A 22,660-nucleotide genomic window follows, 5' to 3' on the forward strand; every position below is an offset into this window, starting at 1 on the left:
ATTCCAAATTTTGAGTGCAATAATCCATAATTATGTAAATTTAGGCCAACTAGAGATTTTAATTACTATTTCCATATCTGAAAAATACAGAAAATCCAACCTGTCACACAGACCTACTGTAATATTTAAAAGACTTTTTAAAAATGTGAAATATCATATGAACATTAATATTACAATTCTGATTATTGTTCTCATCCTTTGTGAAAAGTCGAAAACTTCTGGAAATACCACAAACCCATACATAGAGTATACTGCCACTTGACTGTATAGGTATTACATAGAATATCAACCTAAATACACCCTGCTAAATTCACCAGGATTATCTAGGAAGGAAATCCAACTTTGAGCTATTAACACCCATTAACACAAATATATAAGTCAGATTAAGTAGCTATCTCCTGGCAGGAGATTTTGAAAGACTGGGGTAGTTTTAGTAAATTATTGAAGAGGATCTTTGTTCTGGGAACAGAGTATGGAACGTGGCTGAGTAGGGAGACAAGAGAATGGGGAGGATGAAGCCAGTGTGCTAAGTTCTGAAAAATATCCAAAAAGTGGCAGGATTCTAGGGTTAATGATTAGGATGAGCAGTGGCTCCATTTGGAACTTCAAAAATCAGAGTAAGTCTGAAATTCAGATTTCCCAAAGGTGAGAATATGAGTGTTGGAATGTTTACAATAATGATTTGTATTTATATGTTTCCATGAGTCAAAGTTTGAGTAGTCACTTCAAAATATAATTGTGGCCTCTGAAAAACCTTGCCAGAGCCTTTGTTGTTAACTTTTGCCTTTCAGAGGGTTCCCTGTTGCTACACTTGTCCTACTCAAGCAACCTCAACTAGGAGATGTGGAAGGTTTCCATTCTGGCCATATGGTAGCCCATATATCATGAAATTCTCCTGATACCAGACTCTTAGACATAATACCTAATTTATTATAAATGTTCTGTAACTAACATGCTAAGCTCACAAGAAAATAAACTCTTCAGTGATCTAAAATTGAAGGAAAACAGGGCACCTACACAGATAATGTTGGCTTCTTTCCTTAACTAAGATGCCTTTCTTTTCAGATACATGTCACTCAAGAATCAAGATGTTGGTCCTCGACAAAGTAAGAGTTAGGACTGAGGTTCTATATAAATTCAGTGCTACATCTTTAATAGAAGGGTAGACTTCTGTCTTAGTCTATATGGGTTACTCTAATAAAATACCATAAACTAGATAGCTTACAAATATCAGAAATTTATTGCTCACAGTTCTAGAGGTTAAGAATTACAAGATCAAGGCACCATGGATTTGGCATCTGGAGAGGGTCCATTGCCTGGTTTACAGATGGTGCCTTTTTACTGAGTGGTGAAAGAGGCAAGTGTCTCTCTCAGGCCTCTTTTACAAGGGCATTAATCCCACTCATGAGGGTTCATGATCTAGTCACCTCCCAATGTCTCCACCTCCTGATAACATCACATTGATGATTAAGTTTCAACATACGAATTGGGGGGAGGGGGGCATAAACCTTCAGACCATAGCGACTAGGAAATAACTGGTCCGCCAGAAAAGGTTCAGAACAAGGAAACACCTCTCTATCAGCCTGGGCTTTCACAGTGGTAAAAACTAAAAAAGACACCTCAATTCCTTGTCGTTTTAATTAACACGGAAAGCGTCTCCAGGAAAACCTTATACCGAGATAGCTAAGTGTTCCAGGATTCGTTATACCTCAGGGCACTGGCAGAAGCAACTTAAAATCTCACGTCAAAGAACATGCTTAACCTAAGCTTCTACATATTTCTACAGGGAAAAAAAAAAAGACAACCAAATATATAAAACACAGGATAAAGTGTCTATCATGAGTGAGAATAAAGGAAATATTTAAAAACAGCAGTATTATCAAAAAGTCAAAATTAACAGATGCTGGTGAGGCTGAAGAGAAAAGGAACACATGGCCGGGCGTGGTGGCTCAAGCCTGTAATCCCAGCACTTTGGGAGGCCGAGGCGGGCGGATCACAAGGTCAGGAGATCGAGACCATCCCGGCTAACAGGGTGAAACCCCGTCTCTATTAAAAATACAAAAAATTAGCCGGGCGTGGTGGCGGCGCCTGTAGTCCCAGCTACTCGGAGGCTGAGGTGGGAGAATGGTGTGAACCTGGGAGGCGGAGCTTGCAGTGAGCCGAGATGGCGCCACCGCACTCCAGCCTGGGCGACACAGTGAGACTCCGTCTCAAAAAAAAAAAAAAAAAAAAAGGAACACATACACTGCTGGTGGGAATGGAAATTAGTTCAGCCATGGTGGAAACCAGTTTAGTGATTTTTCAGAGAACTCAAAGCAGAATTACCATTTGACCCAGCAATCCCATTATTGCACATATACCCAAAGAAATATAAATCATTCTACCATAAAGAACATGTACATGTATGTTCATCACAGCGCTAGCCACAATAGCAAAGACACTGAATCAACCTAAATCCTCATCAACAGTAGACTGGATAAATAACATGTGGTACATATACACCATGGAATATCACACAGCCATAAAAAGAAAAAGATCATGCCCTTTGCAGCAACACAGATGGAGTTGGAGGCCATTATCTTAAGTGAACTAACACAAAAACAGAAAACCAAATACTACATGTCCTCCCTTATAAGTGGAAGCGAAATGTTGAGTACATATAGACACAAAGAAGGGAACAACAGACACCAATGTCTAGTTGAGGGTGGAGGGTAAGGATTGAAAAATTACCTATTTGGTACTATGCTTATTACCTGGGTGGTAAAATAATCTGTATATAAAACCCCCATGACATGCAATATACCTGCATAGCAAACTTGCACATGTATCTCTGAACCTAAAAGTTAAAAATAATTGGAAAAAGAAAATTTGAGACTCCCTCTCAAAAAATAAGAAGAGTAAAGGAAAAATAGCAGAATTAGGTCAAAAAAGAGATGAAGAAACTAGAATGCTCAAATACCATACCGTATTCTACCAAATATAAGATACCATTTATTATAATAGGCCCCAATTTTTGAATATCTAAAAAAACTCCTATCAATTAAATTATGACATTTTTAGCAATCTAATAGATTAAATAATTCATCTCAATTTCCAGTATTCTAAAAATCTGCTTATGTATTTAAAAATTAAATACATAATTAAAATACTGGCACAAAACAACATGTGCTCTTAAATTTCTTGAGATAAAAAAGAGTGAAAAATAAAATCTATGAAATTCAAAACACAATCATTAAATGGCAGATTAGAAACAGCCAAAGACAGAAAAAGTGAAAAGAAAGATGAAAAAAAAAGAAAGAAAAAAAAAAAAAACCTAGAATGCACAAAGAATAAACAAGGAAGAGGGATGATGAGGGCTAAAACGTTTACTAAATGTTCTACATTTACTAAAACGTTCAAGGAGAAAAGAATAGAAAAAAATGGAGGGGAAGCAATCAAAGAAGATAAACGGCTAAGAATTTTCGGAATTGATGAACTATACCAATTATCAGATTAAATAAAAAGCAACTAGAACAAAAGAAAGGTTACATGTAAACATATTGTTGTAAAACTTTAGAATACCAAAGCAAAACATAAGGTCTAGAAACATTTGACAGATTATAAACAAATCAGAATTAATTTCATTCATTGTAGATTTTTCAACAGAAACAACAGCAACCCATATGAATATGGCTGAAAGACAACGAAAATAAATTTTTTATGATACACATAGATAAAATGTTCAAGATGATGAATGAAGCAAAGGCATTTTTTGACAGAAGAGCAGACTGCTAGTCATTCTCTTCTTCCTTACTGATGGAACCTCAGTTTTATTTGGAGTGACAATGTAGTTGGATAAAAAATTGCACATGTAGCCTCCCTTGAAGCTAGGGTGACTATTTTTTACAGTTCTGGCCACTGAGGCAAAAGATGAGACACAGGAAGGGTTTCTGAGAATGCCAGGAATCTCTGATGCCTCTGATTCCTGTCACAGACCCTTCCTGCTCCCTTCCCTTTCCTCTCTTCTGATGCCTACTAGGCAGAGTACAGCTGGAGTTGCAACAGATATCTCAGATTTTGAGGCAAAGGCTGAGGAAATAGTAGAAGCCTTGCTCCATAGGTACTTACCTCTGCACTTTGTTACATGAGGAAACCAACAAAAAGGCTTTTTTTTAAGCCACCATTTCAGTCCATTATAATAACTTAATTCTATTTTGTTACAGACTGCAGAAGAAAACTTGATTATTGTTAGAAATACGATTGTGTATAGAAAACCAAGTGACTCTATAGTCACATTTTCAGATACAATAAATGTTCATCAATATATTCATATTAAAAGACGCAAAAATGAATTATGCGTCTATGTATCACCAACAAACAGAAAATGTAATTTATTAAAAGTATAATTTGTACTAGGGACACGAAATATAGGGTTTATAGAAATAAACCTTATAAAAATGCATAGGATGTTTGTAGAGAAAATTATAAAATTATTGAAAGGAATTTAAAAGTTCTAAGTAAATAGAGAGCTAAACTAAATTTGTGGATGGGAAGACTCAATTTCATGTAGAAATTTTCTTCCCCAAATTTTCGATTCCTCCCAAATTAATCTAGACATTAGATGTAATTGCAGTAAAAATTAGAATTGTGTCAGAGAGGCACTTGTCAAGTTACTTCTAAAATTTATAAAGAAGAGCAGGCCGGGTGTGGTGACTCATGCCTGTAATCCCAGCACTTTGGGAGGTTAAGGTGGGTGAATCACAAGGTCAGTAGTTCCAGACAAGCCTGGCCAACCTGCTGAAACCCTGTCTCTACTAAGAATGAAAAAAAAAAAAAAAAAAGTAGCTGGGTGTAGTGGCAGGTGTCTGTAATCCCAGGAGGCCGAGGCAGGATAACCGCTTGAACCCAGGAGGCGGAGGTTGCAGTGAGCCAAAATTGTGCCATTGCACTCCAGCCCATGTGACAGTGTGAGACTCCATGTCAAAAACAAACCAACAAGAGCAAAAAGCCAGGAATAGAGTGACAATTTTGAAGAACAAGGTCTGAGGACTCAACTTAGCACATTTCAATATTTCTTATAAAGCTATGGTAATAAGGCAGTGTGGCTCCAGCACAGGAACAAGTATGTAAGCCAAAGGAACAAAACAGATCTAAGAAACATACCCATACATATGAACACCTGTGCTACATACACTGCAAATCACTGGAGACAGGATTAATAAATGATGTGAGGGCAATTCATTATCTTTAAAAAACTAGATCCTTATCTCATATCATATACAAAAATCAATTTCAGGTGAAAGAAAAGACCTAAACATGAAACTTAAAACTTAAATGAGAGTATCTTTATGACCATGGGGAATAGAAAGGTGACTTACTTACACAAAAATGACAAATCTGGTAAATTTTGACTACATTTAACTCGATAAACTCTGTTTATATAAAAACACCATAAACAAACTGAAAAGTCAAAGTACAGCCAGGAAAAAGTCTTTAGAACTTCTACAAATTAACATCCCAATGGAAAACTAGGCAAAAGATAGTAGCAGTTCACAGAGTAAGAAACCAGCATGAATAATAACTACAAAAAGATGCTTAGCCTTATCAGCAGAGACCACAAAAACATATCATTTACACTCATCAGGCTGGCAAAAATGATTATGTTTGATAATAGCAAGAATTGTTGAGGAATAGGAGCAGGGGAATTTCTATGTATTCCTGGGCTGAGTGCACACTGGTACATCCACTGTGCAGAGCAATATGTGTATTTCATAAAGGTGAAGATGTGATTATCTATGACACAGCTATTTTACTCCCAACTGTATATCCCAGAGAAACTCTTATGCAAGACACAAGTCAAAGAATATTCATAGCATATTGCTATGAAATAAAAGGCTGTAAATATAGGCAGCTTCAGTGATAATATTTGAAAAGGTTCACTCCTTGGTGATCGGTACCTAGGTATCATTCATACAATTGTTTTTAATGTTAGAATGGCATGTGAAATATTGCAAACTGGTAACAGATAAATCCAACTACTTTTAGAACTTCTGGCATCATGTACTTAGAGTGGGTGGAGACAGGTAGAGATCAAGCCGCGGGGCCACACCTGAGGAGCTTGACAAGTTTCTTCACAAAAACTTGCTTACTCCCATTAACTCAAGAAGTGAGCTGCCCTCGACTAAATGTCTGCATACTCTTTCTCTTGCTGCAAGCCCACCTTCACCCTGTCCCTTTGCAGCCATGACTGATAAAATAACCCTGACCTCAGGGCTCTGCTTTCACAGACAACAGCTCTGAGGAAGGCAGGGACCCTCTCTGTGAATGAAATCTACCCACTTTTCTTCAAGTCAACATGATGTCACATTTATTTTTATTAACTTTTAATGAGGCATTATTACCTATCAGAAGACCCCATGAATTAGTGCTTTTACAACAGGTAATTGATGAAAGACTTTGTGTTTCAACTTTATTGCTTTGCATATTCCATGAAGTTTTTTTTTTTTTTTTTTTTATGAAGTTGTAGAATAAATAATTACTTCAAAAGTCAAAGTGTTGTGTAACTACATAAATAAGTAATGGCATATTACATGTAGGTTGGATCAAAAGTTATCTCAGGAAGGTTAAGAGCCCTGTCATCCTCATGCTAAAGGCCCCCTTACCAGAGAAAGTCTTACACAGAACTAGGATGTGTGATATGATTTGACTGCAGGTACCCACCCAAATCTCATGGTGAATTGTAATTCCCAATGTTGGTGGAGGAACCTGGTGGGAGGTGACTGAATCATGGGAGCGGACTTCCCCCTTGCTGTTCTCGTGGTAGTGAATGACTTCTCATGAGATTTGATGGTTTAAAAGTCTGTGGCACGTCCCTCATTGCTCTCATTCTCTCTTGCTGCCATGTGAAGAAGGTGCCTGCTTCCCTTTTACCTTCCACCATGATTGTAAGTTTCCTGAGGCCTCCTGGTCATGCTTCCTGGTAAGCCTGCATAACTGTGAGTCAGTTAAACCTCTCTTCTTCATAAATTACCCAGTCTCAGGTAGTTCTTTATAGCAATGTGAGAATGGACTAATACAATGTGCATATTGCTGTGGGAAGTACAGGATCAAAGAACATTCTAAAGATCCCAGAAGAACCATGTCTAATGTATGACTCTTTTTTATTACTGTAAGATAAAGGAAGCTGGGGCACCTGCTCCTAGTGCCAACGTTCCTCTTTGCTCAGTGCTCCTTTGTCATGGTGGCAGCCCTGAAAAGTGTGATTGCACCTAGATCCAGGAGGAAGTTCACCACTGTCTAGATTGGGTGCCCTTGGAAATAATGAGAACCATAAAAAATAAAACAGTTATTTGGGACCAGAATGTTTTCAAAAAAGCTTCCAATGGGAGCTCATGTCAATTTCAGCTAAACAGCTTCAAAGCCTGTCACATATTTCTGTGCACTGGAGGAGATGTGTTCTCGCAGTCCTTTCAAATTCTGATGAGCTCTCTAGACATTTGTTTCAAAATATCTCTAGTTTTTCCTAATTGTTTCAGCAGTGGCTCATAGAAAGGTCTTTTTTACAAGTCTTTGTGTTTCAAAATATTTATTTCTTGGAAAAAGATTTATTTTCTTGTGGGAATCTAAGTGCTTTACTTGTTAGAAAAGAATGACATAGTTCCATATATTTTACTTGTACAACTTTGCCATATTGGTCAATCAGGAGATGATTCCTTTGACATTCAATCAGAGCTCTTTGATTAAATTATTGCTATTCTTAGAAAGACTAGAGTTGATTCATTTCACAATGACTGATGGTTCCTTTCGGAATCAGTATTTACTTCATGAACAGGACCCCCTTACTTTTTAATATTTTTAACTCAGTTTTAGTACTACTAGGACCTAATACAGTTCACAATTACTGGAAAACATTTTAGAATTTAGTAAGAGCTGCAAATCTTATGTCAGAGATTTGACTACGAAAAGAACTTGATGCTTCTCTAGGAAAGTAAAGTAGGATTTTCAAATACACAAAATCGTGAAGAAGCTGGGGCAAAGAGTTCTTTGATATGACACCAAAAGTACGATCCACAAAAGAAAAAACATAGACTTCAATAACATTTGTTAATTTAGTTAATTAAATTTCAGAAAGTGAAAATATATGCTAAGGGCTAAAAAATTTTTGCAAGTCACACACCTGGGTAAAGGACTTGTATCTAAAATACATAAAGGACTCTTATAACTCAATGTAAAAAGAGCCAATTAAAATATGGGTAAAAGAGCTGAATAGACATTTCTCCAATGAAGATATATGAATGTTCCATAAGCACAAGAAAAGATGCTTGACATAGTCATAAGAGAAATGTAAATCAAAATCCCAATGAGATGCCACCTTCACATGCTCTAGGATGGCTATAAACCAGGAAACAGATAATACCAAGTGTTGAGAATGTGGAGAAAGTGGAACACTCTTACACTGCACATAGTAAAATGGTTCAGGCACACTGGAAGGTAATCTGGCAGTTCCTCAATAGGTTAAACATAGAGTTATCATAAGACCCAGCAATTCCTCCTAGGTATAGACCACAGAGACATTAAAAAAAAAAAAAAAAGAAAGAAAGAAAGAAATAGAGAAAAAAAGAAAAAACATCATTCCTTTATGGAAAGGTTCTACTTACTGAGGTTCCACTTGAGGCCTGTGGTTGTAACCTGCGTACAAGGCTGTCCAACAGGAATAAGGCCGCACCAATTACCCTCCATTCCAGTGTCTACATGCAATCTGTGCTTTCCCTGAAGGAGAGAAGAAATGATCATTAAGAAGGGGAAAAGAGAAGGGATGTTAATGTGCACTGAAGGACCTGGGCAGGATGCGTCTATGACCCTCACATGGCTTATCATATTTAACCCTCACAAAAAATGTTTGCAATATGTGCTGAATAATTCTAGGAACTTTCACCCTACTTAATCCTAACAACAACTTTACAAAGTATCTGATATCTTATTGTTAATTATGTCTCACCTATGAAAAAACTGAAGCTTGCAGAGATAACATAGGACCACACAGATAAGGATTCCTACCTACACCTGCCAATTCCAGAGACCAAACTAGCAGCAATGGGACTGTGGGTTTGAAACCTATCCTAAATGAAAGGTGCCACACAAAGAGAAACATACACAGAGAGCTGCTTCTCAGCAGCCATTACAATGTATTCTGCTTTTTTTAAAAATTTTTTTTCAAGAGGGGGAGTCTCACTCCCAGGTGAGTGAGTCTCACTCATCATCTGCCCAGGCTGGAGTGCAATGGTGCGATCTCGGCTCACTGCAACCTCTGCTGCCAGGGTTCAAGCAATTCTCCTGCCTCCTGAGTAGCTGGGACCACAGGTGGGCACCACCACACTCAGCTAATTTTTATATTTTTAGTAGAGATGGGGTTTCACCACATTGGCCAGGCTGGTCTCGAACTCCTGACCTCAAGTGATCTACCTGCCTTGGCCTCCCAAAGTGCTGGGATTGCAGGTGTGAGCCACGACTCCTGGCCTTGCTTTTTTTTTTTAAAAAAAAAAAAAAAAAAAGTTTTTATTTTCTTTTAGGTAAGAGCTGCCTTTATTCCTTTGTATAGAATTCCCCCCCAAGTTGATTTATATTGAATAGCTTGCCACACAAATCTGAGATTTGTTTCTTTCTACCATTCTCCATTATATAAATAATTCTCTCTGAAGATAGATATCCTAAACATAATACAAATGACCATCCCTAGATGCCAAACCTAGCACACTTTTAAAACAAATGCTCAAAGAGGTCACAAAACCTTCTTTCTAATAGAAGGAGTTGATGAGGCCAGGAGCGGTGGCTCACACCTGTAATCCCAGCACTTTGGAAGGTCGAGGCAGGCACATCACATGAGGTCAGGAGTTCAAGACCAGCCTGGCCAACATGGTGAAACCCTGTCTCGATAAAAATACAAAACTTAGCTGGGTGTGATGGTGGGTGCCTGTAATCCAAGCTACTCGGGAGACTGTGGTGGAAGAATTGCTTGAACCTGGGAGGCAGAGGTTGCAGTGAGCCGAGATCGTGCTATTGCACTCCAGCCTGGGCGACAGAGCAATACTCTGTCTCAAAAAAAAAAAAAAAAAAAAAGAGCTGATGAGACAGATGTTTTAGAAATTCGGATTTCCTTAGTATTACATTGGCTTCAGCAGAGAAGGAACAGGAATTGGTGATGACTTATCATACAGGTGGATCACCACCCAGTTTTCTGTTGAAGGGCAGTACTCTTAGGGTTCCCATCAGAAAACACAGCAATTTCAGAAGGGTTATAGGTAACTTGTAGCATTCTGGACATTGAGTGGCAGAGAGTGGAGGGCTCAAGAGAGCACCAGCAGAACAAGGAAAGGAAGGTACACCTTGTCCAGATCTCTGTACTTCTGCGTCTGATAACAGTGTTTCTGACAATGAGACCTGTTGTTAGAATGCGGCTTCTCCATCACTTATCAAAGAGGAATTCCTGTGTTCTTGGGCTGTCTTCTTTTCAGTGTGTTACAGTTAGTTCTTGTCTCTTAATTGACGACTTTCTTTCCCTGGTTTGTGGCCTGCTTAATGCTTTGGCGGTACCTAGCTGAATATGTTAGCATGTTTGGTGCTCCTAGGTGACTTCCATTAAGAATGGCGAAGCAAAGAAGGAAGTGTTTTTCAACTTGTGATATTAGCTCCCTAAGAGAATATTCTTCAACTTGTATCATATAATGCAAAGGAAACAGCACATATACATGTTAAGTTTTATTCTCCCAGGGAGAGGAGGGCTGTTATAAAATCCAATGATTTAAATGACACAATAGTAAGCATGCTATATATTCATTGCCTTCCTCATTATTTTAAGAATCAACAGACCTTAAAATTTTCAGTCTGGGAATAAACTCATTTGTGGACTTGAGAAGTCACAGATAGGCCTTAGCCCACAATCAATTAACCACGTTTTCTCTTGTTCCAGAAAGGTGCTTAGCCATATGTGAATGGTCTTTGTGTTTATAAACATGCGAATACAGTTTTTATGGTTAAATGAGAGCAATGTTTTGCTTTCTTCCTGTATCTTCAAATCTATGTGACATCTTTTGAAAATGAACAACTGTATAAAGGAATTTTTGTTCATTCCCCAGATTTCTTAATTCATGCTAGCCTATATGTGATTTGACACAGGCAGGCATAGAGGCTGACATTAAAGAACTTCCCTAAGGATTTATGCCATTAGTGGAGACTAGAGGCACATGAACTCATCATTTACGTCCATCTTCTCCCATGAATCATTTCACAGGTTCCTGCTCTGGCCTCTTTGCTGAACTAAGATAACTCTTTGAAGTCAAAGGCAGCCCTATATAGTAAAGAAAGAACAAAAATCAATCACAGTCAGGTTGCTTTTCCAATTGTGGTTATTTCAACACATCTAACAACCTTAATAAGTATGAAATTGTAATTTAGGGAAAGGTAACAAAGATGTTGCTTGGTATGTGTGCTGGAAAGCAAACTTATGATCATGTTAAAGACAGACAGCATAATAGTATTACTTTCCCTAGACTGTCATGTCAAGGTAGAACAAAATACACACAAATAGATAGCTATGAAGGGGTGAGAAATCGCTGTCCCTTTGTTTTGTATTATACCCCTACTTTCCAAAGGAGAAAACATAACTGAGAGAAAAGATTAAAGCTGACTCTAGATTTTGCCTCTGAAAAATACCAAACATTGACTGGGCATGGGCGCTCATGTCTGTAATCCCAGCAATTTAGGAGGCTGAGGTGGGAGGATCACTTGAGCCTAGGAGTTGGAGACAAGCTCGGACAACATAGTGAAACGACGTCTCTACAAAAAAAAAAAAAAAAAAAAAAAAGAAAGAAAAAAACAAGAAAAATACCAGAGAGATATCTGAATTCTGTTTACATACCCACATCCTTAAATCCAATAACTATGCCAAGTTTTATGCTAAGATATTTCAGTGTGGATATCACAAACTATACAGCAAATTAACAAGATCATTCACAAAGCACTGAGCACAGAAAGAACATAAACACATTAGATTTAGTGTAAAAAATTCAAGAAGAAGATGCCAATGCTAGTTTATAAAGTGGCCACGCATTCATCCAGTTGTTGTTAATGCTGAACCTACACTCGGAGGCTAATGGCAGCCACAATTAGTGACACACAGTTAGACCCTGTATGAACGAAACATTGCTGGAGACGGATTAAACACAAGGCCAGTCTCTGGTAGCTCATCTTTTGTTAGCTGGTCCAGGTACTTAAAAAATTTATCAACAAACACTGCAGGAAATTAAATAGCCTGCAGGAAAGAAGAGTAAAAGAAGCAGACAGAAGATATTTAGCAGGAAAAAAAGGTTACTTCTCCTATACAACAGACTTTTGTGCTGGTATATTTTCACACTGTGACTGCTCACATAGCTGAAAGTAGACACAAGATAAAGGGTCTCTCCAGTGAACTTGTAGTTATAAAACTTCAGAGTCTTATATGTTTTCTTTGATTCTGCTCCACAAATGTAGAATTCAAAATAAAAGTACATTGGGTTTATTTGAAATAGCCTGTATCAAATTAATGTTGCATGTATAGATATTAAATTGAGGGGTTTTCCCTTTGAAAAAGCATTAATATCTTATATACGGATAGCTTTTAGAATTTCAAATCATGTTAGAACATGTTCTAAAGTGCTTTCCATGGAATATTACTCCCAGGGTCAAATACAGATTGTAAAAATCGCTTTGTCAATTCACCTCTTGGAAACCACGATGTATGCCAGCATGTTAGATGTTCTAGGTAGTCTTGCCGCAAAAACAAGTAAACAGAAACCTTGTTTACCTGAATAAGTGTTTCCCAAATTTACTTCACCACAGAATCTCCGTCTGCTGCTCAAATATCATCTCGTAATTTCCCATGGAAACTTCATTTCATGAAATCAACTTAGGAAAATGTTGATTTGGAATAATATTTTTTACACAGCACTCAAAACTAGCATATTTTGGTTTAATATTTCCATAGTCAGAACATTTCAAGAATATGTTTTGAATTTAATAACTTCCATTTAATTTTTGTTTTAGAAGTTAGTCAATAACCTCCGGCTGAAATCACATACATGTTCTGACATGAGCTAGTTGTACTATTAAAGGGTTAATGACAATACTCAGCAGTTACCAAAAAAATAAAAAACCTTAATGCTAGTTGGGTTAGTTTGTTTATTCAAAAGTCAAAAATATGTATGAAATACGTACTAATGTTAGAGATGGTAAATTAATGATAGGCTAATTCACTTATCGATTGCCTCACATTGGATATTTCAAAATAAAACATGACATTGATGTCTCTGCTTTGTTATGACCTCTGCATGTATAACTTTTTTTTTTTAACAATGGATCATATCTTATCTTCATGCCTTTCTTTTATTCCAGTCAGAGAAAAACCCACTCTTGGCCTCTTCAAAAGATACAGACATTTTAAATGATGACTTCTAGTGACAATATTTATCCCAGAAGTAAGGGTTACTGACAGCAGAAACAGGACAGGTTGCATTGAAAGATATATTTTGAGCTAGAGTGATCTCAGAGTTTTCAAATTACTTTAGATAAACGCTTTTCTTAACATAGCATATGATCAGGATGCCGATGCTCTCCTGTCTGCTCCTATACCGTTTCTCCATCCTTAATCCAGAGAAACCTCAAAGCAAAACGCAAGCTTTACTTTTTTAATGAAAACTTCCTATGTGTTCCAAATAACAAAGATGACTTCCTCCTGAATGCTACAATTTTAATTATTTATGCTATAAAATGTAGCACTTTGGTACTGCATTGCATCCCTCAAATAGGTTCATATTGTATCCCTACAAAGAATAAACTTTCTTTGAAGAACAAGAATCTAATTTTTTTTTTCTGTTGAACTTACAACACAATGGAAGGAACATATGTATCAAAGAAATACCTGATTGTTTCATTGTTTAAAGAAAATGCATTGATGAAAAGGTGTCAATATGCTTTGAAAAATCTCTCAGTATCTGAGTAGATGAGGGAAGGTCCAGGTGAACTGAAAGGACTCAAGAGACACACCCAGTATTCTTTGTTAAGATCAAGCTTAACCAATCCACGGCTCACGGGCTGCATGCAGCCCAGGACAGCTTTGAACGTCGCCCAATGCAAATTCGTAAACTTTCTTTAAACATTGTGAGATATTTTTGCTATTTTCTTAAAGCTCGTCAGCTATGTTAGTGTTAGTGTATTTTATGTGTGGCCCAAGACAACTGTTCTTCTTCCAATGTGGCCCAGGGAAGCCAAAAAATTGGACACCCCTGATCTAGATAATGTTTGCTTAATCGGATACTCCAAGTAAACTGTACACACCCAATAATCATGAATACCCTGTCACTAGTGCTCGAAATACATTTAAAATGTAATTTTATGTGTTTAGGTAAAATGAGGACTACAATCCTGCCTCCCCGAGTTATTTTCAGGATTAAATAACACGTCGAAGGTGCCGAGAATAGCATTTCAAGCACTCATATTATACATGTTGATTTACTTTTCTCCCTTTATCAGGTCCTCCAGGTTTAATTTGAACCCACACTTTCTTTCCTTTCAGCTTTTTATTTTTTTAAAAACCTGGCCACTTTGCTCCAGGAATTTTTAAAGAAAAAGAGTGATTAGCCCGCATAAGACTAAGATAAAATATTAGCAGAAAGAAGGGAAAAGAAAAACATTTTAACGTTATACCTCCATGACACATTAAGATATTTTTGTTTGTTTGTTTGTTTGAGTCAATGTCTCAATCTGTCGCCCCCACACTGGAGGGCAGTGGTGTGATCTCGGCTCACTGTAACCTCCACCTCCTGGGTTCAAGCAACTCTCTTGCCCCAGCCTCCCGAGTAGCTGGGATTACAGGCGCCCAGCACCACGCCTGGCTAATTTTTTTATTTTTAGTAGAGATGACGTTTCACCATGTTGGCCAGGCTGGTCTCAAACTCCTGACCTCGTGATCCGCCCACCTTGGCCTCCCAAAGTGCTGGGATTACAGGCATGAACCATGGCACCCGGCTGACATTAAGATATCTTAGGGAGAGTAATGTCTCCAATTTGTCATTCAGAAGCTCTAGTTTTTAGTAAATGAATTTTTAAATAAGAGCGTACCTCTTTTACTTTGTTCATCATTTTTTAAAAAAGTTATAAGAACTCCTTCTGAAGCCTAATATTTGGTCACTATACCCAACATGAAATTCTTCAAGTTATTTTTTGGAATTCTCACATGAATTTAGCCAAATACTGTGGCAACTCAATGTTATCTTTTTTTAAGTGCTAGTAATAATTTCAATAATATTTCATTCAGATTCTAAATATACTAACATATTTCCCACCTTTTCTCACAATTGTTAAAGAATTGATTGGAATCCTGGTACTGCAATACATATTTCAACTTTCTTCCTGTATTATTAACTGCTCCAACTTTCTTACTATAAAAGAGCTACCAAAGAGAGTCCCCTTCCATAGACAATCAGCTTCCCACAATTACTGTAAGCACAAACATTCCTTCTACCTGAACCCCCTACCTTTTGTCTGGGCTATTCATTAATCCCCATGCACTTCGCTTTGATGTTATCTCAGAAGCTACAAGTCATTAAGCCTGGCAGAGGAATGGAGGCTAAGGGGGGAGATGGTTCAACAGCAGGGAGAACTACCGGAAGGATCCTATTCATTAATAAATTCCAGGCAGCGTTTCTGCTAGCTGAGAATGTAGTATCGCTGATGTTCAGCATGCTTAACTGAATGTTGGGCGTCTGGTGACTTTTTTCACTCATGTTCATAATACTCATGGGATACTGTTAGTGCTCCTGAAGAAAGTGTGGGGGGAAAGACAATTTTGCATTTATTTGTTTCAAAAACCAGCATGACTATCAAACTCTATAACCTGGAAGAAATAATGAGAAAGATCAAGTTAAAGAAAAAACGGGGAGAAAAATGAGTATCTTGGCCAGGCGTGGTAGCTCACACCTGTAATCGCAGCACTTTGAGAGGAGGGCAGATCACCTGACATTAGGAGTTTGCAACCAGCCTGGCCAACATGGTGAAACCCCGTCTCTATTAAAAATTACAAAAAAAAAAAAAAAAGCCAGGCGTGGTGGCAGGTGCCTGTAATCCCGGCTACTCGGGAGGCTGAGGCAAGAGAATTGCTTGAACCCAGGAGGCGGAGGTTGCAGTGAGCCGAGATCATGCCACTGCCCTCCAGCCTGGGGGACAAGGGCAAGACGTCTCCTTAAAAAAAAAAAAAAAGAGTATCTTAGTTTATTTGGGCAACTATAATAAAACACCACAAACTGGTAGCTTATAAACAACATAAATTTACTTCTCAAATTTCTGGACCCTGGGAAGTCCAAGATCCACGTGCTGGCAGATTCAGTGTCTGGTTAGCACCTACTTGTTGGTTCACAGATGGCATCTTCTCAGTCTGTCCTCATGTGGCAAAACTGGCAAGGGGTCTCTCTCAGGCTTCCTCTAGAAGGGTACCCATCCCCTTCAAGGGTTCCATTCTTATGACCTAAGCATCTCCTAAAGACCCCATTTCCAAATGTGGAGTTTAGGATTTCAATATAGGAGTTTTATGGGGTGGGGCGCGGGGGTGACACACAAACATTCAGATGATAGCAGTGAGGAAAGAATTTTTGAGTATTTGCTAGGTGCAAATATTCTGCTGGCCACTATAATTCTTATAACAACCTCGAGTGGTAGAATTACTGCTAAAATAAAGATTGCAGACTCAGGGCAGTAATGAACTTGTTCAAGGTAACTAGTAACAGTAGGTGTGATATCCGAACCCAAGTATGCTGTGATTTTAAAGCCCATTTGTTTTTACTATGTTGTCATGTCTTTCTAGGCTCTAACTTTAAAAGCCAGTTCTCTCATTGCTTGCTTTTTCCCCATTCTTCCTTTTTGTTCCCTATATTCAATTTCCAAATTAAGCTTTTGCATGACCTTGCCTAAAGTTTATCCTAAATAATACATACTTGTACAGCGCATGAATGAATGAAGAAGTCAGTGCATGCCTTTCTTCTTTGACCTCATTCATGTATCTTCAATAGAATGTCCCATTCTCTTTATTTCCTATGTCATCATGTCTCCATTCATTTGGCTGTTGTGTGTTGGTGGCTGAATATGGGGAGGATGCAGATAAGTCCGTGTGAAACACTTATTCATGTTTTCAAAACATGCCTACTGGGCTTTCCAGAAGTTCACAAAGAATGGTTAAAGCAAAATCAGTAACTCGGCTATGAATAAGAAAACTGAGATACAAAAGTCATTTTTTTTTTTTTTAAATTCAGTACCGTAAGGCAAGAACAAACAGGACAATTGTGCTTCTCCCCTGCCCTGATCTTAGAAAATATTAATGAAAAGCAGGTAGGCTTAATATTCAGATGGTACAAGTCCCAATACTCAGTTTAGGTGCCACCTAATTCACTGTCCTTCTCAGAATCCTTCACTGAACTTGTAAACCTGGGCTACTAGCATACCTTCTGCTCTCCACACACACAGTTTCAAGTCTAGTTCCCTTACCAGAAGATAAATGCCTCAAGGAGAGGAACAGATCTTCTTTCTTTCTTTCTTTATTTAATTTTGAGATGGGTTCTGGCTACACTGATCAAGATGGCCTCAAACCCCTGGGCTCAAGTGATCTTCCTGCCTCAGCCTTCTCAGGAGCTGGAACTAGGGGCATAAGCCACTGCACCCAGCTTCACTGACGTGTGTGTATACACACACACACACACACACACACACACACACACACATACCTGCAGAGTATTAGGTACACAGTAGGAGTACAATAAATATTATCAAAAGGAAAACACTAAGCTTAGTAGTTTCCATATAATGACTCTTGATCTCCTTCATCTGCCATCTACCACCTCATTACCCCATTTATTTGTTCCCCTTTACATTAAGATTCCTGGAAAGGGTTGTCTAAATTCACTGTCTGCAATTTTTCTCCTCTATTCTGTCTTTGATATAGTTTGCATATTTGTCCCTGCCAAAATCTCATGTTGAATTGTAATCTCCAACGTTGGAGGTGGGGCCTGGTGGGAGGTGACTGGATCATCAGGTGATTGGATTTCTCATGAATGGTTTAGCACCATCCCCTTGATGCTATTCTTGTGAGAGTGAGTTCTTGTGAGGTCTAGTCATTTATAAGTGTGTGGCACCTCCCCCCACCCTCTTGCTTCTGCGTTTGCTGTGTAACGCACCTGCTCCCCCTGCACCTTCTGCCATGATTGGAAGCTTCCTGAGGCCTCCCCAGAAACAGATGCTGCCATGCTTCCTGTATAGCCTGCAGAACCTTGAGCTAATTAAACCTTTTCTTTTATAAATTACCCAGTCTCAGGGATTTCTTTATAGTGATGCAAGAACAACCTAATACTGTCTTAGATTCATATCAAATAAGCTTTTGCCCCCATCACTCTTCCAAACTGGCTTTCACTGAGAAATCCAGTGACCTCCAAGCTGCTAAATTCAATGGTCAGTTATTAGTTTTCATTTGGGTTGACCTATTGGCAGTGTTTGCAATGGGTTCTCATTCTCTCTTTTTGATAAATTATCCTTACTTTGCTTCCAGAATACCACACTGTTTTGATTTTCCTCTTAACCCATGGATCTTTCACTGACTCCTCCCCTTCTTTTCAAACTCTCAAGCGTCTCAGCTCCTTACTCTCAGCAAGATCCTCCTCCCTCATCTGCCCATATTCACATTCATGATCTCAATCATCTAGATGTTGTGGAATCCCAAATTTGCATCTCTAGCCCAGACTTCCCTCCCAAACTCTGCTTTTGCATGTCCAGTTGCCTATTTTACATATCTTGACCTTTTACCTCAAACCCACCCCATTCACAGCTTTTGATCTCAGTTGAGAGCTACTCCATCTTTCCAACTGCTTAGGCCAGAGGATTTCTTCTTTTCCCATACCCCACATCTAACCCATAAAGAAATCTTATTGACCCTATTCTAAATAGTTTCAGAATTCCTATCACTTCCTACCACATCTCACAGTCTCATTCATTACCATCCTGTGCACTTTGCCATGATAAGGTCTCCTCTTGCCTCACTAGAGTCTGTTTCCAATCCAGCTGCTGAAAATGACTGCTTTATAAAGTAAATCAGACCCATCTACCTCCAGGTTGACCCCTTCCCCTCAGGAGAAATACTCCCAGCTTTCAGAAGGCATTGCATTTTCTTTTTCTAACTCTTGAGAAGTCTGGGGATACTACAGATTCTGTCCATGGAGTCTGAGGAAAGCACTGTCATTGTTAGTGAACCCTTCTTTTGAACTTGCCTGGGTTAATCTACCCTGCATGCAGTATGACCATTAAGAGTAGGCCAGGCATGGTGGCTCACGCCTGTAATCCCAGCACTTTGGGAGGCCAAGGCAGGCGGATCACCTGAGGTCAGGAGTTCGGGACCAGCCTGGTCAACATGGCAAAACATCATCTCTACTAAAAATACAAAAATTATCCGGGCATGGTGGCAGGCACCTGTAATCCCAGTTACTCGGGAGGCTGAGGCAGGAGAATCACTGGAACCCAGGAGACGGAGATTGCAGTGAGTGGAGATCGTGCCACTGCACTCTAGCCTGGGTGACAGAGCAAGACTCTGTCTCAGATGGATGGATGGATGGATGGATAGATGGACGGATGGATAGATAGATAGACAGACAGACAGACAGACAGAGTATTATAGGTGCTGGAGAAAGACTTCACGGACTTCAATGCCTTTCTATCGTGTCTAAGTTTCATTTTATTTAACTAGAAAACCAGAATAAAAACGTTGTTGTGGGAATTTAATGGCTTGAAACGCAAAGCCCTTAGAATAGTGCCTGCCAAAGAGTAAATGCTTAAAAAACATCTGCTATCATTATGTTTAGAAAACAAATGGATTAAATCACAGGTAACACAATTAATTACTTTTACTTTTAGAAAGTCAATGTACCTGCCTCTCATTTTAGGGATCTCGAATGTCGGGATACAGTTGTCTTCTGAAAGCAACTTGAGAAGTACATCATAACCTACAACCTACTATGTTTGGGCAAAAATGTCAGAATAAATACTCCTTTCCAGTTATGTAGAATACAATCTTCATTGTTATAGTGGTCTTATTTTGATACCTCTTCTGTATCAGGTAAGAGACTTTGACATCAGAAATGTAAAAGCACAGATACTGGTGTGTGTGTGTTGGAGGGGAAATATACAGATTTTTATCCTTTAAGGTAAAATTGTGGTGACATTTCTGAGAAAACTATGCCTTAATGCACCTAAGCTTTCCATTTTGGTGCTGGAAAAGATTATTGTAATGAGAGTACAATTAAGCATACTAGATGTGACAGGTTGGGTTAGAATTAACAACTGGTATTAAGCAGCCTTTACACTTGTCACAAACCAAGCGCCCTTCAGGAGAACATGATCACCCCCAACCTGGATTTGACTCAACTACCAGGTCTTCTCCCCTCTCCTGTTCATATAGGTCTGTGTGTCTGTATTTGTCTACCACTCTCTTCACTATTTCTCTGTGGCAATCAAGCTCCAAAACAGCGCCCAGTGAACCTTGCCTCCTGGTATTTGTGCCCTTGCATTCCCTGCACTGAATAAGCTAACCTGTATGACCAGTAGGACATTGCAGAAGTACGAATATGTTGTAACTTCTGAAGCTAGATTATTTAAAAAAAAAAAAAAAAAAAAACAGCTGCCCTCTTGCTTGCTACTGAAGATTACTTGCTCCAGGGGAAGCCAATCCTTATGTCATGAGAACACTCAAGCAGCCCTTTGGAAAGGCCCATGTTGAGAGGAATCCAACCTCACACCCATCGTCACCACCAGCTGGTACCAACTTGTCAGCCGCATGGAATCTGATGCCTGACGCCAGGACAACCAAGCTATACAAGACCCTAAGCTTGAAACGTCCAGCCAAGCCCAAATTCCTGACCCACAGAGAAGCTTTGAAAGATAATAAATGTTTATTGTTGTGTTAAGCCACCAAGTTTTGGGGCAATTTGTTACACAGCAATAGATAACTAACATACTCTCAATCTTTTGCTGTCCCTCTCCAGATGGCTTTGTCTGCACCATTTTATCTTTGTATGCCCACTGCCTTTTTTCCTTCTCATTCCTTGTGCTCTTTCTGCTTTTTTAGGCCACTATAAAACAGAAAAATCATTTTTGGTGTTTTTTCTGTGTTTGTTCAAAAGAGTTTAAGCGTCCCTTTTAAAATTGTAAAAAATAAGTTTTATTTCTTTATTTTTGTTTCTAAAATAAAAGAAAATGACCACTTTTCCCTCCTCTTCTCTAAGGGTTATCTGGACTGGTTTTTTTTCCCCCTCCTTATCTTTATCTTCTCCTGGGCTATCAATCAGAGAAAGGTCATGGTGAAGTCAGAGAGAAAAGTCTCCTCAACAGTTATTTAATGAAGATGGAAACATAATCAGTAAAACAGAACACTTTAAGCTTAACAGCACTGTAAATGCTCAAACACACTGTACTGTATGTGATTACTGAAAAAGCCTACATCTGAGCAAGAATGAGCCACATCTCATAATGGATTTGGCATACTGGGGGAAAAAAGCATTAAAAATATTATACATCAACTATCTCCGTTCCTGTCCCGAAACCACTTATGCTGCGTTCATTCAAATAAATAGTAAAATGTGACCATATTGTTATACTGAATTTGATTGGACCTTGCGAAGTTTTCAAAATTGGATAGTGCAATTCCAGACACATTTCAACAGCAACATGCAAAAAGCTGTTCTCTGTCCTGTATTGTCTACTTTTCTAATATTTTTAATACAATACAATTTTTTGTTGTAGTTTTGCAGTGATCAATTTTTGGTATCCTAGAAACTCCACAATGATGACAAAGAACAGGTCCTCACAACAAAGCAGAATTACCAACATATTTATGGCCTTATCATTTGACAGGGAAGGTCAAAGCTCTCAGAGTTCATTCATAACCCTGCACCGGCTTTCAATTCTTTGAAAATTGCTCCTTGATACCCAACTTCCCTGAAATCACAGAGAGTGGCAGCCACTCTCTTAAGGTATAAATCAGATTCTAAATAACTGATAGTGCTTTTTTCCTCTAGACAGGGACAAGAAAAGCACTGCATTTTCATTGCTGAACGCCAGTCCTTAGAAAAACCAGTGCACCAAGGATGCTTTTAGGGCTTAATTTCTAAAGTCATCTGTAAGAAACTGCCTCTGAGATTTTTTATTTTTTTAAAAAGGTCCTGCTCTTACGTGTCACTGGAATTTTAATAACCTCTCCTCTTTCATTCTCCAAATCAAATTTAACACAAACTTAGTGACTGTTCAACACTATAAATTCTATGACGATGTAGTTGTTCCATACTTAAGAAGATGTGGATAATTCTGGCTCAGTGTAATATCAGCTGATAACACAATGGCAAGTGAAAATAGGCACATATATGCATATGCAACTAACTATTCAGAAAAAAGTAAAATTAAGGACAAATAAAATAAGACAGGAAAAAATCTTGTGAGTTTTTTTCCTCTATGAGATATCAGGAATTGTTGCAGGGTCCATTAAGAAGTAGGTCATGGGAAATCTTTATTCTAATAATTAGTAACATTATTAAAAATATTTGGCATTTAGCAGCTCAGTCTTGGTAGC

At 38.4% G+C, this 22,660-nt stretch overlaps 1 protein-coding gene across 3 annotated transcripts in view; it reads right to left on the reverse strand.

Annotated features, from left to right (window-relative positions):
• Positions 1 to 22,660, reverse strand: part of TPK1 (thiamin pyrophosphokinase 1) — a 383,349-nt gene that overhangs the window by 86,496 nt on the left and 274,193 nt on the right. For all 3 annotated transcript variants that reach the window (XM_023191035.2, XM_023191036.2, XM_023191037.2), the window contains one exon: positions 8,637 to 8,748. In XM_023191035.2, the coding sequence (XP_023046803.1) occupies positions 8,637 to 8,748 (112 nt within the window). The remainder of the gene's footprint in view (positions 1 to 8,636; positions 8,749 to 22,660) is intronic.

Source organism: Piliocolobus tephrosceles, chromosome 8 (genome assembly GCF_002776525.5).
Source record: "Piliocolobus tephrosceles isolate RC106 chromosome 8, ASM277652v3, whole genome shotgun sequence".
In the NCBI taxonomy this organism is placed as follows: Eukaryota; Metazoa; Chordata; class Mammalia; order Primates; family Cercopithecidae; genus Piliocolobus; species Piliocolobus tephrosceles.